Source organism: Trachypithecus francoisi, unplaced genomic scaffold, assembly GCF_009764315.1.
Source record: "Trachypithecus francoisi isolate TF-2019V2 unplaced genomic scaffold, Tfra_2.0 Lachesis_group9, whole genome shotgun sequence".
Classification (NCBI taxonomy): Eukaryota; Metazoa; Chordata; class Mammalia; order Primates; family Cercopithecidae; genus Trachypithecus; species Trachypithecus francoisi.
In genome coordinates, this window is record NW_022681474.1 from 29,267,815 (window position 1) to 29,287,303 (window position 19,489).

General features: G+C 42.2%; 1 protein-coding gene across 18 annotated transcripts in view; it reads right to left on the reverse strand.

Moving 5' to 3' along the window:
• ACBD5 (acyl-CoA binding domain containing 5) overlaps window positions 1-19,489 on the reverse strand; it is a 48,744-nt gene that overhangs the window by 8,277 nt on the left and 20,978 nt on the right. For 13 of the 18 annotated variants that reach the window (XM_033208852.1, XM_033208857.1, XM_033208848.1 and 10 more), the window contains 7 exons: window positions 17,330-17,464; window positions 15,597-15,797; window positions 12,989-13,095; window positions 7,647-7,914; window positions 5,084-5,283; window positions 1,763-1,813; window positions 1,025-1,134 (listed from right to left, as the gene is read on the reverse strand). In XM_033208852.1, the coding sequence (XP_033064743.1) occupies window positions 1,025-1,134; window positions 1,763-1,813; window positions 5,084-5,283; window positions 7,647-7,914; window positions 12,989-13,095; window positions 15,597-15,797; window positions 17,330-17,464 (1,072 nt within the window). Of the gene's footprint in view, window positions 1-1,020; window positions 1,135-1,762; window positions 1,814-5,083; window positions 5,284-7,646; window positions 7,915-12,988; window positions 13,096-15,596; window positions 15,798-17,329; window positions 17,465-19,489 lie in introns of those variants that run through there. The other 5 variants (XM_033208862.1, XM_033208860.1, XM_033208861.1 and 2 more) reach the window with 3 other exon arrangements.

The following is a 19,489-nucleotide window of genomic DNA, read 5'->3' on the forward strand; positions in this document are numbered from 1 at the left end:
TCATCCCAAACTGAAATCCCGGCCCTCAAATTAAAGTAACGTCCGGCCAGGCACAGTGGCTCGGGCCTGTAATTCCAGCTCTTTGGGAGGCCGAGGTGGGTGAATCACCTGAGGTCAGGAGTTTGAGACCAATCTGGCCAACATGGTGAAACTCCATCTCTACTAAAAATACAAAAATTATCTGGGCGTGGTGCCACATGCCTATAATCCCAGCTGCTTGGGAGGCTGAGGCAGGAGAATCACTTGAACCCGGGAGGCAAAGGTTGCAGTGAGCCGAGATGGCACCACTGAACACCAGCCTGGGCAACAAGAGCAAAACTTCATCTCAAAAACACAAATTAATAAAATAAATTTAAAAAATAAAGGTACCTCCAAATTCCTTTTTAATTAATTGTTTAAAATAGAGACAGCATCTCCCCATGTTGCCCAGGCCTGTCTCAAACTCCTTTGCTCAAGCAATCCTCCTGCCTCGCCCTCCCCAAAGTGCTGGGATAACAGGTGTGAGCCACCGTGCCTTTAAGAACATTGTTTCCTCACAAACCATAGAGTAAAATGGATATAAACTGTGCCCAGTGGTACATGCCTGTAGTCCCAGCCACTCAGGAGGCTGAGGCGGAAAGGATCACTTGAACCAAGGAGTCTGAGGCTTCAGTGCACATGACCATGCCTGTGAATAGCCACTGCCCTCCAGTCTGGGCAACAAAACGAGACCCGATCTCAAAAATAGAAAAAGAGAAAAAGAGAAAGCAGCGTGTAGTCATTTTTGTGTTGTTGCCTAAATCAAAGGTGTGTAAATCCATCAGATGCTCTCAAGTGAAAATGTTTTTAAGTCTAACAAGTACCTAGGAATCCACAAGATAACATTTCCAAGGTAGTTTCAGTCTCAGGTTAAATATAGAATGTTCACTATGATGATGGATGTATCTATAAAAGGGACCTAGCATCCCTTAATTGCTGCTTAAAACTCTGCCTACTATAGGTTCTGAGAGTTATACACCATTTCAAATGATAAAACTGGTCTTACCTTCTCCTTCTTTGATAGTATAAATACACCAACCACTGTGCAATAAAAGGCCATATGATGGCAAAAGTGAGCACACCAGGAGACATCTCGAAGGGCCACCAAGATGGTCTCTGAGAAAATACAATGAGCTTGTCACCAACTGCATGTATAAACTTAGAAACATACCTCATTCACAATTTTGAAAGTAGAAAAGAAAATTAGTAACAAATTTCACTCCTGCTGAAAGGAGGAAGATATTCTGCATTTCAGAGTATAATTTAGGAAGCAGGCTTTCAGGAGTAGTTCAGACTTAAATAAACACAAAACAAGTATTTTTTAACTGCAAAGGTAGATTTCATTTGGAATGATTTAAAGATTTTGTATATTCTAAACGTATTGTAACATATAAAACCCTGGGCCAGGCGCGGTGGCTCACACCTGTAATCCCAGCACTCTGGGAGGCCGAGGCAGGTGGATGGCGAGGTCAGGAGATCGAGATCATCCTGGCTAACATGGTGAAACCCCGTCTCTACTAAAAGTAGAAAAAATTAGCCGGGCATGGTGGCGGGCACCTGTAGTCCCAGCTACTCAGGAAGCTGAGGCAGGAGAATGGCATGAACCCAGGAGGTGGAGTTTGCAGTGAGCCGAGATCGCGCCACCGCACTCCAGCCTAGGCGACAGAGTGAGACTCCATCTCAAAACAAAACAAAACAAAACATATGAAACCCTGGCATTTAAATTTTTAAAAAACCGTCTTACCTGTGAGGTGGGCTGAGGAGTAGTCTGCAATGTTGATGTTGACGATTTTGCCTGTAAATGCAAGTGAAAGTGACTTAGCCTTGAAAAAATGAAAGACACAGTAATTTTTCTATTTCCCATCTTTTTTAAAAGGCAGAAATATTGAGGTTTTTTTGGGGGTTGCTTTTGTTTTCTTTATGTATAGAACAGTTGGAACATAGAAATATTAGTTTATTCAGTATTTTTCTGCTAACTATACTTAGATTATCCTGAAACTAATACTTACCAAAGGACAAGTTCCCTAAAATGGCAAGCCAAACAATATTTTGATGCTTTATATTTTTAGCTCAAATTGCATAAAATTATCAAAATAAAACCTCAAATAAATCTAAACTCTTATGTTTACAGTCTTATTACATTACCTACTTGACTTTTCTTTTTGAGACACGATCTCGGCTCACTGCAACCTCTGCCTCACAAGTAGCTGGGAGACATGTACCACCACACTTAGCTAATTTTTGTATTTTTAGTAGTAGAGATGGGGTTTCACTATGTTGGCCAGGCTGGTCTCGAACTCCCGACCTCAGGTGATCCACCCACCTCAGCCTCCGAAAATGTTGGTATTACAGGCATGAGACACCATGCCTGGCCCAATTTATTTTTTCTATGAGTCATCCAAGTGAATTATTCAAATTTTAAGGAAAAAAAGTCCTTAAATCAAAATCTTTTCAACTTTATTTTATTATTGTATTGTATTTTTGTAGAGATGAAGTGTTGCTCTGTTGCCCAGGCTGGTGAGATCATGGCTCACTGTAGCCTTGCACTCCTGGGTTCAAGCTATCATCCTGCCTCAGCTTTCTGAGTAGCTGGGCCGACCACCAAGCCTAGCTATTTTAATTTTATTTTTTTGGTAGACACAGCGTCTTGCCATGTTGCCCAGGCTGGTCTTGAACTCCTAGCCTCAAGTTATCCTCCTGCCTTGACCTCCCAAAGTGCTGAGATTACAAGTGTGAGCCATGGGCCTAGCCTAAAGTTTTCTATAACAGTGAAAAAGTAAATGTCTAAGAAAATACATCAAAAGAATTTTAGCAGAATTTCAATACCACTAAAGATATTGAATATATGTAAAATATTTTTTAAAAACAAACAAACATAGAGCCTGCCAGGCTCAGTGGCTCACACCTGTAATCCCAAGCACTTTGGGAGGCCGAGGTGGGCTGATCACTTGAGCTCAGGAGTTTGAGACCAGCCTAGGCAACATGGCATAACTCTGTTTCTACAAAAAATACAAAAATTAGCCAGATGTGGTGGTGTGCACCTATGGTTCCAGCTACTTGGGAAGCTGAGGTGGGAGGATGACTTGAGCCCAGGAGGTGGAAGTTATAGTGAGCCAAGTGCAGTGGCGTGATCTAGGCTCACTGCAACCTCTGCCAACGGGGTTCAGGTGATTCTCATGCCTCAGCCTCCTGAGTAGCTGGGATTACAGGGACGCACCACCACGCCCAGCTAATTTTTGTATTTTTAGTAGTGATGGGGTTTCACCATGGCCAGGCTGGTCTCGAACTCCTGGCCTCAAGTGATCCACTCACCTCGGCCTCCCAAAGTGCTGAAATTACAGGTGTGAGTCACCACACCTGGTCATAAGGCACTATTTTAAACTCTTTTTCCTTATACACCTTCTTGAGGATCTGATGAAGACAACAAGTCCTCTCCTGTCGAAAATGCAAGATCAAAGACAAATGTGCATAGTATTTTAGGGCATTCATAGACTCCTGGAAGTCTAGGAATTTGCAGTCTGATTAATAATAATATGTAACTGAGAGGCCGGGTGCAGTGGCTCACGCCTGTAATCCCAGCACTTTGGGAGGCTGAGGCAGGTGGATCACGAGGTCAAGAGATCAAGAGCACCCTGGCCAACGTGGTGAAGACCCGTCTCTACTAAAAATACGAAAATTAGTCGGGCATGGTGGCGTGCGCCTGTGGTCCCAGCTACTCAGGAGGCTGAGGCAGAAGAATCGCTTGAACTCGGGAGGTGGAGGTTGCAGTGAGCCAAGATCCTGCCACTGCACTCCAGCCTGGTGACAGAATGAGACTCTATCTCAAAAAAACCCCAAAATAATAATAATGATAATAATGACAAGTAACTGAGAATCCTGGAGATACATATAATTTAAAAAAACATGTGATAGCTTGAGTAACTTACTGATTAGGTAAAGAGAAAGACATTCACAGTGGTTGTTTAGGAAAGCCTGCAGTATCAGTTTCTTTACATAAGCCTACATTTAATGTATTTATCTTGCAACGGAAGCACATCTTCTTTGATTAATCCTTACAAATACTTCTTAACATCTGTTACAGCGTGATGCTTCAATGTTGTATAATGTTTGCAGCTAGGTCAGAGAGCCAATGCTAATTACTTCTCTATTCTTTCCAACAAATGTTACTCAAGGAAGGGCAGCTGAGTTCAGGGATTATCATAGGCCACAGTTGAAACTATGAATCAAGCTGTAGTGTCTCTTCCTATGAACCTTTTCCCTTCTTTTATTTATTTACTTTTTTTTTTTTTTTTGAGACAGAGTCTCACTCTCTCACCCAGGCTGGAATACAGTGGTGCGATCTCGGCTCACACAACCTCTGCTTCCCGGGTTCACGGCATGCTCCTGCCTCAGCCTCCTAAGTACCTGGGATCACAGGCATGCAACACCATACCTGGCTAACTTTTGTATTTTTAGTAGAGACAGAATTTCACCATGTTGGCCAGTCTGGTCTCAAACTCCTGAACTCAGGTGATCCTCCCAAAGTGTTGGGATTACAAGCGTCAGCCACCATGCCCAGCCACTTTTCTATTATTTTAAGCAGTAATTAGTTTCTTGGTCAGTCTTTTCTTTTTTTTTTTTTTTGAGACGGAGTCCCGCTCTGTCACCCGGGCTGGAGTGCAGTGGCCAGTTCTCAGCTCACTGTAAGCTCCGCCTCCCGGGTTTATGCCATTCTCCTGCCTCAGCCTCCGAGTAGCTGGGACTACAGGCGCCCGCCACCTCGCTCGGCTAGTTTTTTGTATTTTTTAGTAGAGGCGGGGTTTCACCGTGTTAGCCAGGATGGTCTCGATCTCCTGACCTCGTGATCCGCCCGTCTCGGCCTCCCAAAGTGCTGGGATTACAGGCTTGAGCCACCGCACCCAGCCGGTCAGTCTTTTCTTAAACAATATTTTCAAAACTAAGTTCTTTCTATTTTCTAAAAAAATCAGTAAAATACATTAATTTATGTAAATATGATCAACAGAGATTTCACATTGCTTTCCAGAATCAATAAGCAGAAGAAGGTATGACACATTTGGAAGTTTACCTGCAAAGCAGTCAGCGTTTCCAGTTTCTGCAGTCTCTGAAGGACATTCTGCATGTCCTCCTGCAGTCTCATCAGCACGAGGGCGATCTGCTCATTGAGGCTGCCTCGGGACCCTCTGTCAGAGCCCCAGCGCTCCCCATCACCTCCACTTCCCACCTGCCGGCCCTTGGTTCCTTCGCTCAGGTGTTGCATCCTATGTCCTATTTTAAGAGGCAAAAATAAGCTTGTTTTAATTCTTATACAAGTAGAAACTGTGTTTTATTCATTTTCCTGTAATTTCTTTTAGATCTAAATCTCCAAAGTGTGGCCGGGAGCAGTGGCTCACACCTGTAATCCCAGCACTTTGGGAGGACAAGGCAGATGGATCACCTGAGGTCAGGAGTTCAAGACCAGCCTGGCCAACATGGTGAAACCCTGTCTCTACCAAAAATATAAAAATTAGCCAGGTGTAGTGGCATGCGACTGTAATCCCAGGTACTTGGGAGGCTGAGGCAGGAGAATCATTCAAATCCTGGAGGCGGTGGTTGCAGTGAGCCGAGATCATGCCACTGCACTCCAGTCTGGGCGACAGAGTGATATTCCATCTCAAAAAAATAAAAAAAAAACTTCCAAAGTGAAGTAGAAGCAATCGGGAAGTACATAAAATAAACTGCTGAGATCAAAGGAATTGATTTGTAAACTTCTATTCATATTGATATATTCTAAAATTTTTTGCTAAGGTTCTATAATATACACAATATACTAATACATTATGCAAATAATTCAGAAATAATACACACATTTGGAGTGCATGCTCAAACATTCTTTACTAATAAGGTAACCAGACTGAAAAAATTCAAAGACTTTTTTTTTTAAAAATAGAGATGAGGTCTCCCCATGTTACCCAGATTGGTCTCGAACGCTTGGGTTCAAGCAATCCACCTGCCCCGGCCTCCCAAACTGCTGGGATTATAGGCATGAGCCACCACTCCTGGCCCTGAAGACTACTTCTTTAGAGTATTAAAAGTTACAATAAAGAGCTACTTTTGCCTTTTTGGTCTTTTTTTGTTTGTTTCATTACATCATAAATCTCCAAAGGTATTTGCTTGTTTTTGAGACAGAGTCTCACCCTGTTGCCCAGGCTGGAGTGCAATGGCTCACTGCAACCTCCGCCTCCCAGGTTCAGCCGATTCTCCTGCCTCAGCCTCCCAAGCAACTGGAATTACAGGTGCATGCCACCTATGCCCGGTTAATTTTTGTATTTTTAGTAGAGATGGAGTTTCATTTTGTTGGCCAGGCTGGTCTCGAACTCCTGACCTCAAGTGATCTGCCTGCCTCAGCCTCCCAAAGTGCTGGGATTACAGAAGTGAGCCACCATGCCCAGACATCCAAAGGATTTTAAATGTGTTCTTCTTATTCTAAATTGTGTGTTCCTTATAGAAATCTCACTACTATTAAGATTTTGTTATATAGCCATCCATTCTTTTCTCTGGGCATATATTTGCAAAATTGGCACTATCCCCTTATACATTGATTTTTATGTCCTAGTTTTAAAATCATATTATGAACACTTATCTGCATCATTAAATTTTATTCCAAAAACACTTAAATGGTTACATAAATTCCCTAGTTAGGTTATGAAATAATTCGCTCAACCATTCTCCACTTTTGGATAGGTAGGATGAGTTCAAATTTTTTCTGTTACAAATAAAATTGCAATGAATGGTTTTGTATGTAAATCCTCGTCCAAATTTCCCCTGATCTCTTTAGGACAGATTCCAAAAAGAATCATTACTGGATTAAAGGATAACAACTGAGTCAAGGTTCCCAAGCTATTTTCAGAAGGCTGAAACAGTGTTACATTGCAGACTATAAAAGTTACTATTGCGTTACCCTACCCTTGCAGGAATGGAATATTACAAAATTTTACATTTGCTAATATAATGGGCAAGTTTTGTTTTGAATAATAAACAGGAAATTGTCTAGCTCATTGCCCTTTAGCATCCTGGACCTCCACTGCAGCAGAATTCCCATAGCTGAACCTGCATCAAGCATTGTCGGGGATTAAAAGGGAAACCGAATTACAGCTATTTGCCAAGTTAAACCCCAAAATGGGCATTGAGGTGCCTGATGCTGTTTTCAAGACTTCTATCTTGAAAAATCTATCAAGGAGGTAAATTTTGAGATCAGTCTGGGCAACATAGTGAGATGCTCATCGCTACAAAAAAAACTTTTTCAATTAGTCAGGTGGCCGGGCACAGCTCACGCCAGTAATCCCAGCACCGTGGGTGGCCAAGGTGGATGGATCACCTGAGATCAGTTCGAGACCAGCCTGGCCAACATGGTGAAACCCCATCTCTACTAAAAATACAAAAATTAGCCAGGCGTGGTGGTGGGTGCCTATAATCCCAGCTACTCGGGAGGCTGAGGCAGAAGAATCACTTGAACCCGGGAGGCAGAGATTGCAGTGAGCCAAGATTGCGCCACTGCACTCCAGCCTTGGTGACAGAGCACGAGATTCCATCTCAAAAATAAATAAGAAAATCAGTAAAGATAGTGAGGGAAGAAAAAAGGTAATCCACACCTCTTCCTCTTCTGACATTAGAGAATTCGTCACTTTCTCCACCTCGCTTCTCCCGGTGTGGCGCCCCGCTGTTATTCCTGCCATCTTCTCCTCCATGCTTGACTTCACCTTTTCCTTCAACTGCAACCACCTGCATATTCCCAATGTTGCCATTTCCAGGAGGTACTTGAACATCTTCATGAAATCCAGAATTTTCCACAGGTTGACTGGAATGACCACCCAAGTAATACTGAAATGGTCCATTGTTGGACGTAAAGCTGTCTGAAGACTACAAATTTAAAATGACACTTAGTTAAAAGCTAGAAACATGAATTATACACCACAAAGTTTTTACAGCAATAGGAGAAATACTGTTTTCCTAAAATTTTCTTTCATGTCATTATTGGAAATATTCTTTAACTAAAAAATGTCTTTAGTTCATATGTTGCTTCCTACCTGAAGGGAAGAAATGGGACAAGAATGATTTGTCCACGAACAGAGTCAAGAAGCCTGGGCAGTGAATTGTTTTTTTGTTGTTTGTTTGTTTGTTTTTGAGACAGAGTCTCACTCTGTTACCAGGCTGGAGTTCAATGGCACGATCTCAGCTCACTGCAACCTCCACCTCCCGGGTTCAAGCGATTCTCCTGCCTCAGCCTCCCAAGTACTGGGATTACAGGCACGCACTGCCACGCCCGGTTAATTTTTGTATTTTTAGTAAAGATGGGGTTTCACCATGTTGGCCAGAATGGTCTCAATCTCCTGACCTCATGATCCATCCACCTTGGCCTCCCAAAGTGCTGGGATTACAGGCGTGAGACACCACGCCTGGCCAGTGAATTGCTTTTGTGAGTCTGTTATTAAAGAAATATCCAAATTGCTGTGCTTACCTCACGCTTAGAGATTACTGCCTAAAATTTTTTTTTTTTGAGATAAAGTCTTGCACTGTCACCCAGGCTGGAGTGCAGGGGAGCGATCTCGGCTCACTGCAAGTCCCGCCTCCCGGGTTCACACCAGTCTCCTGCCTCGGCCTCCCGAGTAGATGGGACTACAGGCACCCGCCAACACGCCCAACTACTTTTTTTCTTTTTTGTATTTTTAGTAGAGACGGAGTCTCACCGTGTTAAGCCAGGATGGTCTTGATCTCCTGACCTCGTGATCCGTCCGCCTCATCCTCCCAAAGTGCTGGGATTATAGGCGTGAGCCACCACACCTGGTCCTAAATATTTTTTTTTAAGTCAAAGCAAGTTTATTAAGAAAGTAAAAGAATAAGGCCGGGCGCGGTGGCTCAAGCCTGTAATCCCAGCACTTTGGGAGGCCGAGACGGGCGGATCACGAGGTCAGGAGATCGAGACCATCCTGGCTAACATGGTGAAACCCCGTCTCTACTAAAAAATACAAAAAACTAGCCGGGCGACATGGCGGGCGCCTGTAGTCCCAGCTGCTTGGGAGGCTGAGGCAGGAGAATGGCATAAATCCAGGAGGCGGAGCTTGCAGTGAGCTGAGACCCGGCCACTGCACTCCAGCCTGGGCGGCAGAGCGAGACTCCGTCTCAAAAAAAAAAAAAAAAAAAAAAAAAAGAAAGTAAAAGAATAAAGAATGACTACTGCGTGGGCAGAGCCTAAATATGTTTTTAAAAGAACCCACCTAAGACTTGGTGGATGACAACCTATCATTAACTGGACTTGGTGAAGGTGGTGAAGAGGTGGGTATCTTATCTAAGGTTTCCTTCAGGAGGGGACATCTGAGTTAGGATATAAAAGGTATATAAGAGTCCTCAGTGAAGAGGGAGGATGTACAAGTGGGGGTGGGGGTGGGAAGGGACTTGACACATTAGAGAAACAGAGAGATGGCCAGGGTGCGTGGTGAGCAATGACCAAATAGGAGAGTGGTGTTAACAGAGGCCAGCAAGGGGCCAGGCACAGTGGCTCACACCTGTAATCTCAGCACTTTGGGAGGCCGAGGCGGGCAGATCACTTGAGGCCACGAGTATAGGACCAGCCTGGCCAACATGGCGAGACCCTATCTTTACTAAAAATATAAATATTAGCCAGGCAGGGTAGCACATGCCTATAGTCCCAGCTACTTGGAAGGCTGAGGCACAAGAATCACTTGAACCCAGGAGACAGAAGTTGCAGCGAGCCCAGATTGTGCCACTGTACTCCAGAAGCCAGGTCAGACAGCCCCTTGAGCTTTAATCCATTAACTGATTGAGAGAGAAAACAGGAACAAACCTATAATTTAGCAGCCAGATATTTACTGAAATTAATATCTATCTGGTCCCTTTCATCAATCTTCCCCAAACATCTCTTTTTTAAAAAGAAAAAATAAAAGGGAATCTGGGTTTTTCATCATTTTCATTTTTTACTAATTTCACTCATTCTCAGTTTGGGTTCCTTATCATTATTCTTCCAATCTATGCTGCTTTTTTTTTTTTTTTTTGGAGACAAGTTCTGGCTCTATAGCCCAGGCTGGAGTGCAGTGCCATCTTGGTTCACTGCATCCTCTGCCTCCCAGGCTCAAGCCACCCTCCCACCTCATCCTCCCCGAGTAGCTACCACGCCTGGCTAATTTTTTTATTTTTTGTAAAGACGGGGTTTTGCCATGTTCCCCACGCGGCTCTGAAACTCATGAGCTCAAGTGATCCACCTGTCTTGGCCTCCCACAGTGTGGGGATTATAGGTGTGAGCCACCATGACTGGCCTACGCTACTCATTTGTGTTTGACCTTAAGTAAAAGATAATTTATTCATGTGTTTTTAAAATTTGAGAAAACTAAGAGGTAGATTTAATTGCATTATGAAATGAGAAAAGGAGAAAAACACAAAAAGTTAAAATTATTTCAGGGAGGCAAAAGATACATGATTTTCTATAAGACATACTGAACTGTATTAGAACAGGGTAGGTAGGTAGGAGACAGAATGAGGAGAGGATATAAAAAGGCCAAACAGAAATATAGCTGTCAAAACCACCTTCATCAGATTAGCAACTAAAATACATAAGGAGCGTAAACAACTCAATAGGAAAAAAACTAATAACCTGATTAAAAATGGGGAAAAGATCGGAAAAGACATCTCTCAAAAGACAAGTGGCAAACAGGTATATGAAAAGGTGCTCAACATCACTGATCATCAGAGAAATACAAATCAAAACTACAATGAGATAGTATCTCACCCCAGTTAAAATGGCTTTTATCCCAAAGACAAGCAATAACAAATGCTGGCGAGGATGTGGAGAAAAGGAAGCCCTTGTACATTGTTGGTGAGAATGTAAAATTAGTACAGCCACTATGGAGAACAGTATGGAAGTTCCTCAAAAAACAAACAGGCCGGGTGTGGTGGCTCATACCTGTAATCCCAGCACTTTGAGAGGCCGAGGTGGACAATCACCTGAGGTGATCACCTGAGGGAGTTTGAGATCAGCCTGGCCAACATGGAGAAACCCCGTCTCTACTAAAAATACAAAATTAGCCGGGCGTGATGGCGTGTTGCCTGTAATCCCAGCTACTCGGGAGGCTGAGGCAGGAGAATCACTTGAACCTGGGAGGTGGAGGTTGCAGTGAGCCAAGATCGCCCCATTGCCCTCCAGCCTAGGCAACAACAGCGAAACTCCGTCTCAAAGGGGAAAAAAAAAAATGAAACACTAAAAATAGAGTTACCACATGACCAGCAATTCCAATGCTGGCTGTATACCCAAAAGAAAGGAAATCAATATACTGAAGAGATATCTGCACTCCCATGTTTACTGCAGCACTGCTCACAATAGCCAAGATTTGGAAGCAACCTAAGTGACCATCAACAGATGAATGAAGAAAACATGGTACATATATACGATGGAATACTATTCTACCATAAAAAAGAATGAGACCCTGTCATTTGCAATATGGATGGAATTGGAAGGTATTATGTACACAGAAAGAAAAACTTCAAATGTTCTCACTTACTTGTGAGAGCTAAAAATTAAAACAATTAAACTCATGGAGATAGAGATACAATGAATAAGATCTAGTACCTGATAGCACAGCAGAGTGGCTATAGTCAGCAATACTTTGTTGTACATTTTAGAATAACTGAGGGAGTACAACTGGAATGTTTGGAACACAAAGAAATGATGAATGACTGAAATAATCGATACTCCATTTACCCTGATGTGATTATTACACATCATATGCCTGCACCAAAATATCTCATGTACCCCATAAATATATATTTATTATATTTTTTATATTTTACAAAAATAAAGTGGAGATGGGGGTCTCGCCATCTTGCCCAGGCTGGTCTCAAACTCCTGGCTTCAAGCAAAGTTCCTGCCTCAGCCTCCTGGGATTACAGGTGTGAGACCGTGCCCAGTCTAACCCATAAATATACATACCTACTTGTGCCCATTAAAATTAAAAATTTTAAAATTAAAATACCACTGTCATCATTATCAGAAAAAGTTGAGAAAAAGAATTCATGGATGTTCTATAATTTTTTTTTTGAAGTTTTCTCTTCCAATACTGGATCTTAACTGAAACTCAAAAATTATTTCCACTAAAAATTTCAATCCAGTGAATTACAGTCAATGTGAAGAACAGACTTAATTGGCTGAACATTATTCAGGCCAGACTCGGTGGCTCACACCTGTAATCCCAGCATTTTGGGAGGCCAAGGTGGGAGCACTGATTGAGGCCAAGAGTTTGAGACCAGCCTAGGCAACATATCAAGCACCTATTTTTAGGCTGGGCGCAGTGGCTCACGCCCGTAATCCCAGCACTTTGAGAGACAGAGGTGGGCAGATCACTTGAGGCCAGGAGTTTGAGACCAACCTGGCCAACATGGTGAAACTCTGTCTCTAATAAAAATATAAAAATTAGCCAGGTGTGGTGGCACATGCCTGTAATCCCAGCTACTTAGGAGGCTGAGGCAGGAGAATTGCTTGAACCTAGGAGGTAGAGGTTGCAGTGACCCAAGATTGCGCCACTGTACTCCAGCCTGGGCGACAGATGGAGACCCCATCTCTAAAAAACAAAAACAACAACAAAGAAGATAATTCAATTTTCCTGAACATTAATACATGTTTCAAACATAGGGACTAGCATAAAAAGTGTTTCCTCTGCATCTCCATCCCATGTCTCCTAGAATATTTATAAATATATGTACATTAATAGTTATGTTGGAATAGTTATTATTAATTTTTCTTTCTTTGACTTTTACAGAATTTTACATACTTTTCAATTCGGAAAAAAATAGTTTAAAATACAAATGTTTAAACATTTTAGGGGTATATTTTCAAAATGAAAAACAGTATGTATATTTGCTACTAATGGAAGTTTGAATTCTAATACACCACTTTGAAAATACACCAATCAGAAAATGTCATTTTTACCTCTTCTTGTCCAAATTGTTCCATAGAATCACAGTAAACTTCACTGTCTGAATCACTTGTCAAATGCTGAATTCCTGTAACATCTTCAACATGATCACCAATTATATCTAAATATGAACAAAAGTGCAGATAGGGTAATTATACTCTAATAGAAGAAAAACAAATTTATTCCTTTGTTTTTTTGAGATGGAGTCTTGCTCTGTCACCCAGGCTGGAGTGCAGTGGTGTGATCTTGGCTCACTGCAACTTCTACCTCTTGGGTTCAAGCGATTCTCATGCCTCAGCCTCCAAGTAGCTGGGATTACAGGCGCATGCCACCATGCCCAGCTAATTTTTTGTATTTTTACTTGAGATGGGGTTTCTCCATGTTAGCCAGGCTGGTCTTGAACTTCTGACCTCAGGTGATCCACCTGCCTCAACCTCCAAAAGTGCTGGGATTACAGGCGTGAACCACCACACCCAGCCAACTTTTGTATTTTCAGTAGAGACGGAGTTTCACCATATTGGTCAGGCTGGTCTCGAACTCCTGACCTCAGGTGATCTGCCCACCTCGACCTCCCAAAGTGCTGGCATTACAGGCATGAGCCACCGTGCCTGACCTTTATTCCATTCTCAAAATTCATCAGCCTTATATTATTTTTATACTGAGAGACAAATTTGATTTATCAAGCCACACTGTTTAAAATTTACCAAAACTTTAAATTTAGTTGATAATTTTTATTTGAAAAGATTACAAAATGTTTTTTCATTGAATTCCATAAACACAACCTAGATGAAATCTTATAAAACCTAATAATCCTATAAGAGAAAATTACCTACCAAACAGGATGCCTAAATGTAAGATCCAACTAGGCAAGTTTGGTTCTTATATTAAGAAATGATATTTGTCGGCCGGGTGTAGTGGCTCACGCCTGTAACCCCAGCACTTTGGGAGGCAGAAGAGGGCGGATTACGAGGTTAGAAGATTGAGACCATCCTGGCTAACACAATGAAACCCCATCTCTACTAAAAAATACAAAAAAATTAGCTGGGCGTGGTGGCGGGCACCTGTAGTCCCAGCTACTCGGGAGGCTGAGGCAGGAGAATGGCGAGAACCCGGGAGGCGAAGCTTGCAGGGAGCTGAGGTCGCACCACTGCACTCCAGCCTGTATGACAGAGTGAGACTTCGTCTCAAAATAAAAAAGAAATGATGTTTCTCGGCCGGGAGCGTTGCCTCACACCTATAATTTCAGCACTTTGGGAGGTTGAGGCAGGCAGATCACTTGAGGTCAGGCTTTGAGAACACCCTGGTCAATAGGGTGAAACCCCATCTCTACTAAAAATACAAAAATTAGCTGGGCATGGTGGCACGTGCCTGTAATCCCAGCTACTTCGGAGGCTGAGGCAGCAGAATTGTTTGAACCCAGGGGGCGGAGGTTGCAGAGAGCTCAGATCGGGCCATTGTGCTCTAGCCTGGGCAAAGAAGGAAGACTGTCTCAAAAAAAAAAAAAAAAAAAAAAAAAGGGCCAGGCACGGTGCTCACGCCTGTAATCCCAGCACTTTGGGATGCCAAGGTAGGACGATCACGAGGTCAGGAGATCAAGACTATCCTGGCTAAAATGGTGCAACCCTGTCTCTACTAAAAATACAAAAAATTAGGCTGGTGTGGTAGTGGGCGCCTGTAGTTCTAGCTACTCGGGAGGCTGAGGCAGGAGAATGGCGTGAACCCGGGAGGCAGAGCTTGCAGTGGGCCAAGATCACGCCACCGCACTCCACGCTGGGCAACAGAGCGAGACACCATCTCACACACACACACAAAAAAGAAATGATGTTTCTTGGCCAAGCGCGTTGCCTCACACCTGTAATTCCAGCACTTTGGGAGGCCAAGGTGGGCGGATCACTTGAGGTCAGGAGTTTGAGACCACCCTGGCAATAGGGTGAAACCCCGTCTCTCCTAAAAATACAAAAAATTAGCTGGGCATGGTGGCCTGTAATCCCAGCTACTTGGGAGGCTGACGCAGGAGAATCATTTGAACCCAGGAAGTGGAGGTTGCAGTGAGCCGAGATTGCGCCACTGCACTCCAGCCTGGGCAACAGAGCGAGACACCATCTCACACCAAAAAAAAAAAAAAAGAAATGTTTCTCACATGTACTATTATGTATCCCTAAAAATTAAAAAATAAGCCAGTGTGTGGCTCAAACCTGTAATCCTAGCACTTTGGGAGGCCGAGGCGGGCAGATCACTTGAACTCAGGAGTTCCAGACCAGCCTGGGCAACCTGGCAAAACCCTGTCTCCACAAAAAATTTAAACATTAACTGGGCATGGTGGTACATGCCTGTAATCCCAGCTACTCAGGAGGCTGAGACAGAATTGCCCAGGAGTTCAAGGCTGCAGTGCGCCTTGACTATGCCACTGCACTCCAGCCTAGGCAACAGAAAGAGATACATATATAACCCTGGCCCTAATTCACGCTCTTTCAAAACTATAAACCCTTATAATATTAATAAGCCCTAAGATATTACTGAACAAGAGATTTTTAAATTCAAAACTGATCCTAAAGATCCTGTAATTATTAAAAGACTATTCATAGGAAAGAGGCTGGACACAGAATTATTTGGGGACAATACCTTGGTGAATACAAACAGCAGATTTTCCAGTTTGCCCCAAGTTTTCATCAACAGGCTTTACTTCTTCAGTGCTTCTGCCATTCAGGGAAGAACTGGCATGAATGTCATTCTGTATATCCTGAACAAAGCCATCTTTATCATAGCCATTAGTGACAATGACTTCCAAATTCTTACGGTCTGCTGACTTCATCATTTTCTTATCTTTTATGAGAAAATGGAGAGATTCATAAAAGTTCACAGTAGGTTACCTTCTGCATACCATGTTTTAACATCCAGCTGTCATTTCCCTAACCTCACAATCCCTTTGAAGGGTTTCCTACTTGGATCAAAGAGAAGGCATGCTCCTTGAAATGGGGTTTACTATAGGCTGAGAGCTCACCCAAATTATGTTGGCTTCAAAATTGTTTCAGTTCCCTGTCAATCTTCTACAGTTTCTTTTAAAAAGTAATCTCTCAAAGTCTTTTTACTCCCTTAGGCATAAGCGAATTGCTCTATGAGACCTAGCAGTGCAAAGGGGTCCATGTAGCTGATAAAAAGGACCTTTAAAGAAGGCGCTCTTTGTCATACCTTACTGGAAAGGGAAGGCAAAACTAAGTTACGCAGTTTTTGGTTTTCTTTTTTTGAAATGGCGTCTCACTCTGTCACCCAGACTAGAGTGCAATGGCACGATCTTGGCTCACTGCAACTTCCACCTCCCGGGTTCAAGTGATTCTCCTGCCTCAGCTTCCCAAGTACCTAGGATTACCGGCGCCTGCTACCACGCCTGGCTAATTTTTGTATTTTTAATAGAGATGGAGTTTCACCATGTTGGTCAGGCTGGTCTCAAACCCCCAACCTCAGGTGATCTGCCCGCCTCGGCCTCCCAAAGTGCTGGGATTACGGGCATGAGCCACCATGCCTGGCCACAGTTTGTTGTAGTGTCTTTCTGCCTCCCCTTTTGAAAACAGTCTTCCCATGTGTCATTGGTATTCTAACAGAGCCCTCAATACTCTAAGCCATAATTCCAGTGTTCCTTCTTCATGAAAACTTATGCCTGTAGGCCGGGTGTGATGGCTCATGCCTATAGGCCCAGCACTTTGGGAGGCTGAGGCGGGCAGATCACCTGAGGTCAGGAGTTCGAGATCAACATGGTGAAATCCTGTCTCTACTGAAAATACAAAAATTAGCGGGGTATGGTGGTGCATGCCTACAATCCCAGCTAATTGGGAGGCTGAGGCAGGAAGACGGCTTGAGGTTGCAGAGGGTGGCAGAGGTTGCAGTGAGTCGAGATCATACTACTGCACTCAAGCCTGAGCGACAGAGCGAGACTCCATTTCAAAAAAAAAAACAAAAAACAAAAAAAACTTATGCCTGTATCCTATTATCTGGATTCCCTTCTATTTTTGGTAAGATATTGAGAGTCTAACTTGTCTCCTGTCCTTAGTAACTTATGCAGATTCATGTTGGAAACAACACCTTAAAATAGCACATGTCTAATGCAGCATTTCAGGCCGTCCATTTGGAGGAGTGGCCTATTCTTGTCAACCTTCAGTTAACACCTATTCCATTTATGCATAAGGTTGGTTGTTCCTTTCTCTGTAGCAGAGCCTTTCAGTCCACAGCAAACCTGGTTATAAAGTCAACAGCTTACATCCCACCACCTGCTCCAATCTTCTATAATACCAAATCAGCCCAAATGTCTTCATACCCTCTTTATTTATTGTAAAATTACTAACTGATTATCCAAACATTACCATTATCACTTTGTTCTGCTCCTTTCACTTCTTCTTGGGCCTCTTCTTCCTCAGACTCGGCTCCACTGTCACTGCTTTCGGCTTTACCATTAACAGTTTTGGTGTTTGGAGTGGAAGTGAGAACATTACCAAGATCTAAAACATCAAATGACCACTTAGTCACAATGTGGTAATATACAATTATACCATAATTTCCAAGTAATACTAATACAATTTACAAATAACTAATAAAATAATTGTGAATTAAAATGTTAGTTATATATATATAATAGTATTATTTTCTTTGACCATAAACATACATATATTACATAGACAAATTCCTTCAATTATCACCTTATGATCACGCTATCTTAAATCCTTTCTGAATTAGGCAGAAGGTAAATTATTTTTAAGTTAATATCAGTAAAAATAAAGTTAGAGATCAATGGATCTTCATACATGGCAAATGAAGAGATACTTCCTATATGCTAGCATGCTGAAAACTAAAGTACATTTTTGGTTCTACCAACAATCTCATCAATATTGCAGTTGGAGTCCATTTTAAAAACTTTATTCCAGTATTACCTTTAGGGCTTCAGGTGCACAACTCAAATTATCATGTCTTTGTGATATTTAAGTTTTTTCTTAAAGTATCCACTGATGTGATCAATCACTTAGAAAAGCAAATTGTCCAAGTGGCCAAGGCTATATCCTGAGAGTAACATCAGAGCTTCTCAACTTTAATGTGCATACAAACCTCCTGAGAGCTATTTAAGATGCAGATTCTGAATTCGTAGGTCTAGGGTGATGTAAGATTCCGAATTTCTATAAAGATCACATTTGTTGCTAAGGCTGTTGGTTACTGGACACTGTTTTGAGAACATGAATTGAAAGACAATATTTTTGAAGTGATAATACTCCCCAAAATGATCTGCAAATTCACTGCGATCTCTATCAAAATCCAAGCTGGCATTTTTGCAAAAATTGACATGCAGATTCTAAAATTCATATGAAAATGTGAAGGATCAAGATTAGCCAAAGCAATCTTGAAAAAGAACAAAATTGGAGGACTCATCATTCTAATTTCAAAACTTACTGTATATGTATATTCTGAAAATGGCCATGTAAAACTGATACATCTGTTCTATTGGACCTAAATGGCTACTTTTAAGAAAATGCTTTGTTTAGGAAAAAAAAGGCAAGATTGCAAACTGTCTTGCAATTTGGTAATATCTTACAAAATTACAAACATCAAACATTTTTAATTCCATTTCTAATATTTCTTACAGATATGCTTTCACATATATGAAATGACAGATGTATATGGTCATTCTCAGCAGTATTTTCTGAAGATCTGAAGGAATAAATAACCTAAATGTCCACCAGAATGGCTCAGGTTAAAAAAATTAGGGTGAGGGTCCACAATCCCTTACTTACAACCCTTGGATCCAGATATGTTTTGAAATCTCAAGTTTTCTAATTTTGCAAAGGTTATATGGTACATATGCCATTTGGTATATTATGTAACACATCCAATAGAGTCCAAGGCAGCTCTCACTAAAAAGAGAAAATATGATTTTTGCAGCAAAACATATAAATAGTTACACTAAAGAGGACAGAGACTCAAAATACCCTCGTTTTACTTTAGGTCAGATTTTGCTCCCCAGATTTTTAGTTCATATCAGACAGGTTTTGCTGCCAAATGAGTTTACCAAAAAACTTCTGGTCTTCAAAGATTTTAAAAATTTTAAGTTACAGCTAGGAAGCTGTGAGCCTGCACCTTTATTACTATTATTTACTCTTCTTTGTTTTATAATTAGCTGTTTAAATATCTGCCTCTGGCCAGTGGCTGGACACCACTGCAGCAGATCCAGATTTATTTCCCTCTGCATCCTAACATGCCTGACATACTAAAAACATTTAATTTTTTTTTTTCTGGCAGGGCACAGTGGCTCATGCCTTTAATTCCAGCGCTTTGGGAAACTGAGTTGGGAGGATTACCTGAGGTCAGGAGTTCGAGATCAGCCTGGCCAACATGGCAAAACTCCGGCTCTACTAAAAATACAAACATTAGCCAGGCATGGTGGTGCACACTTGCAATCCCAGCTACTTGGGAGGCTAAGTCAGGGGAATCGCTGGAACCCAAGAGGTAGAGGTTGCAGTGAGCCGAGATGGCACCAC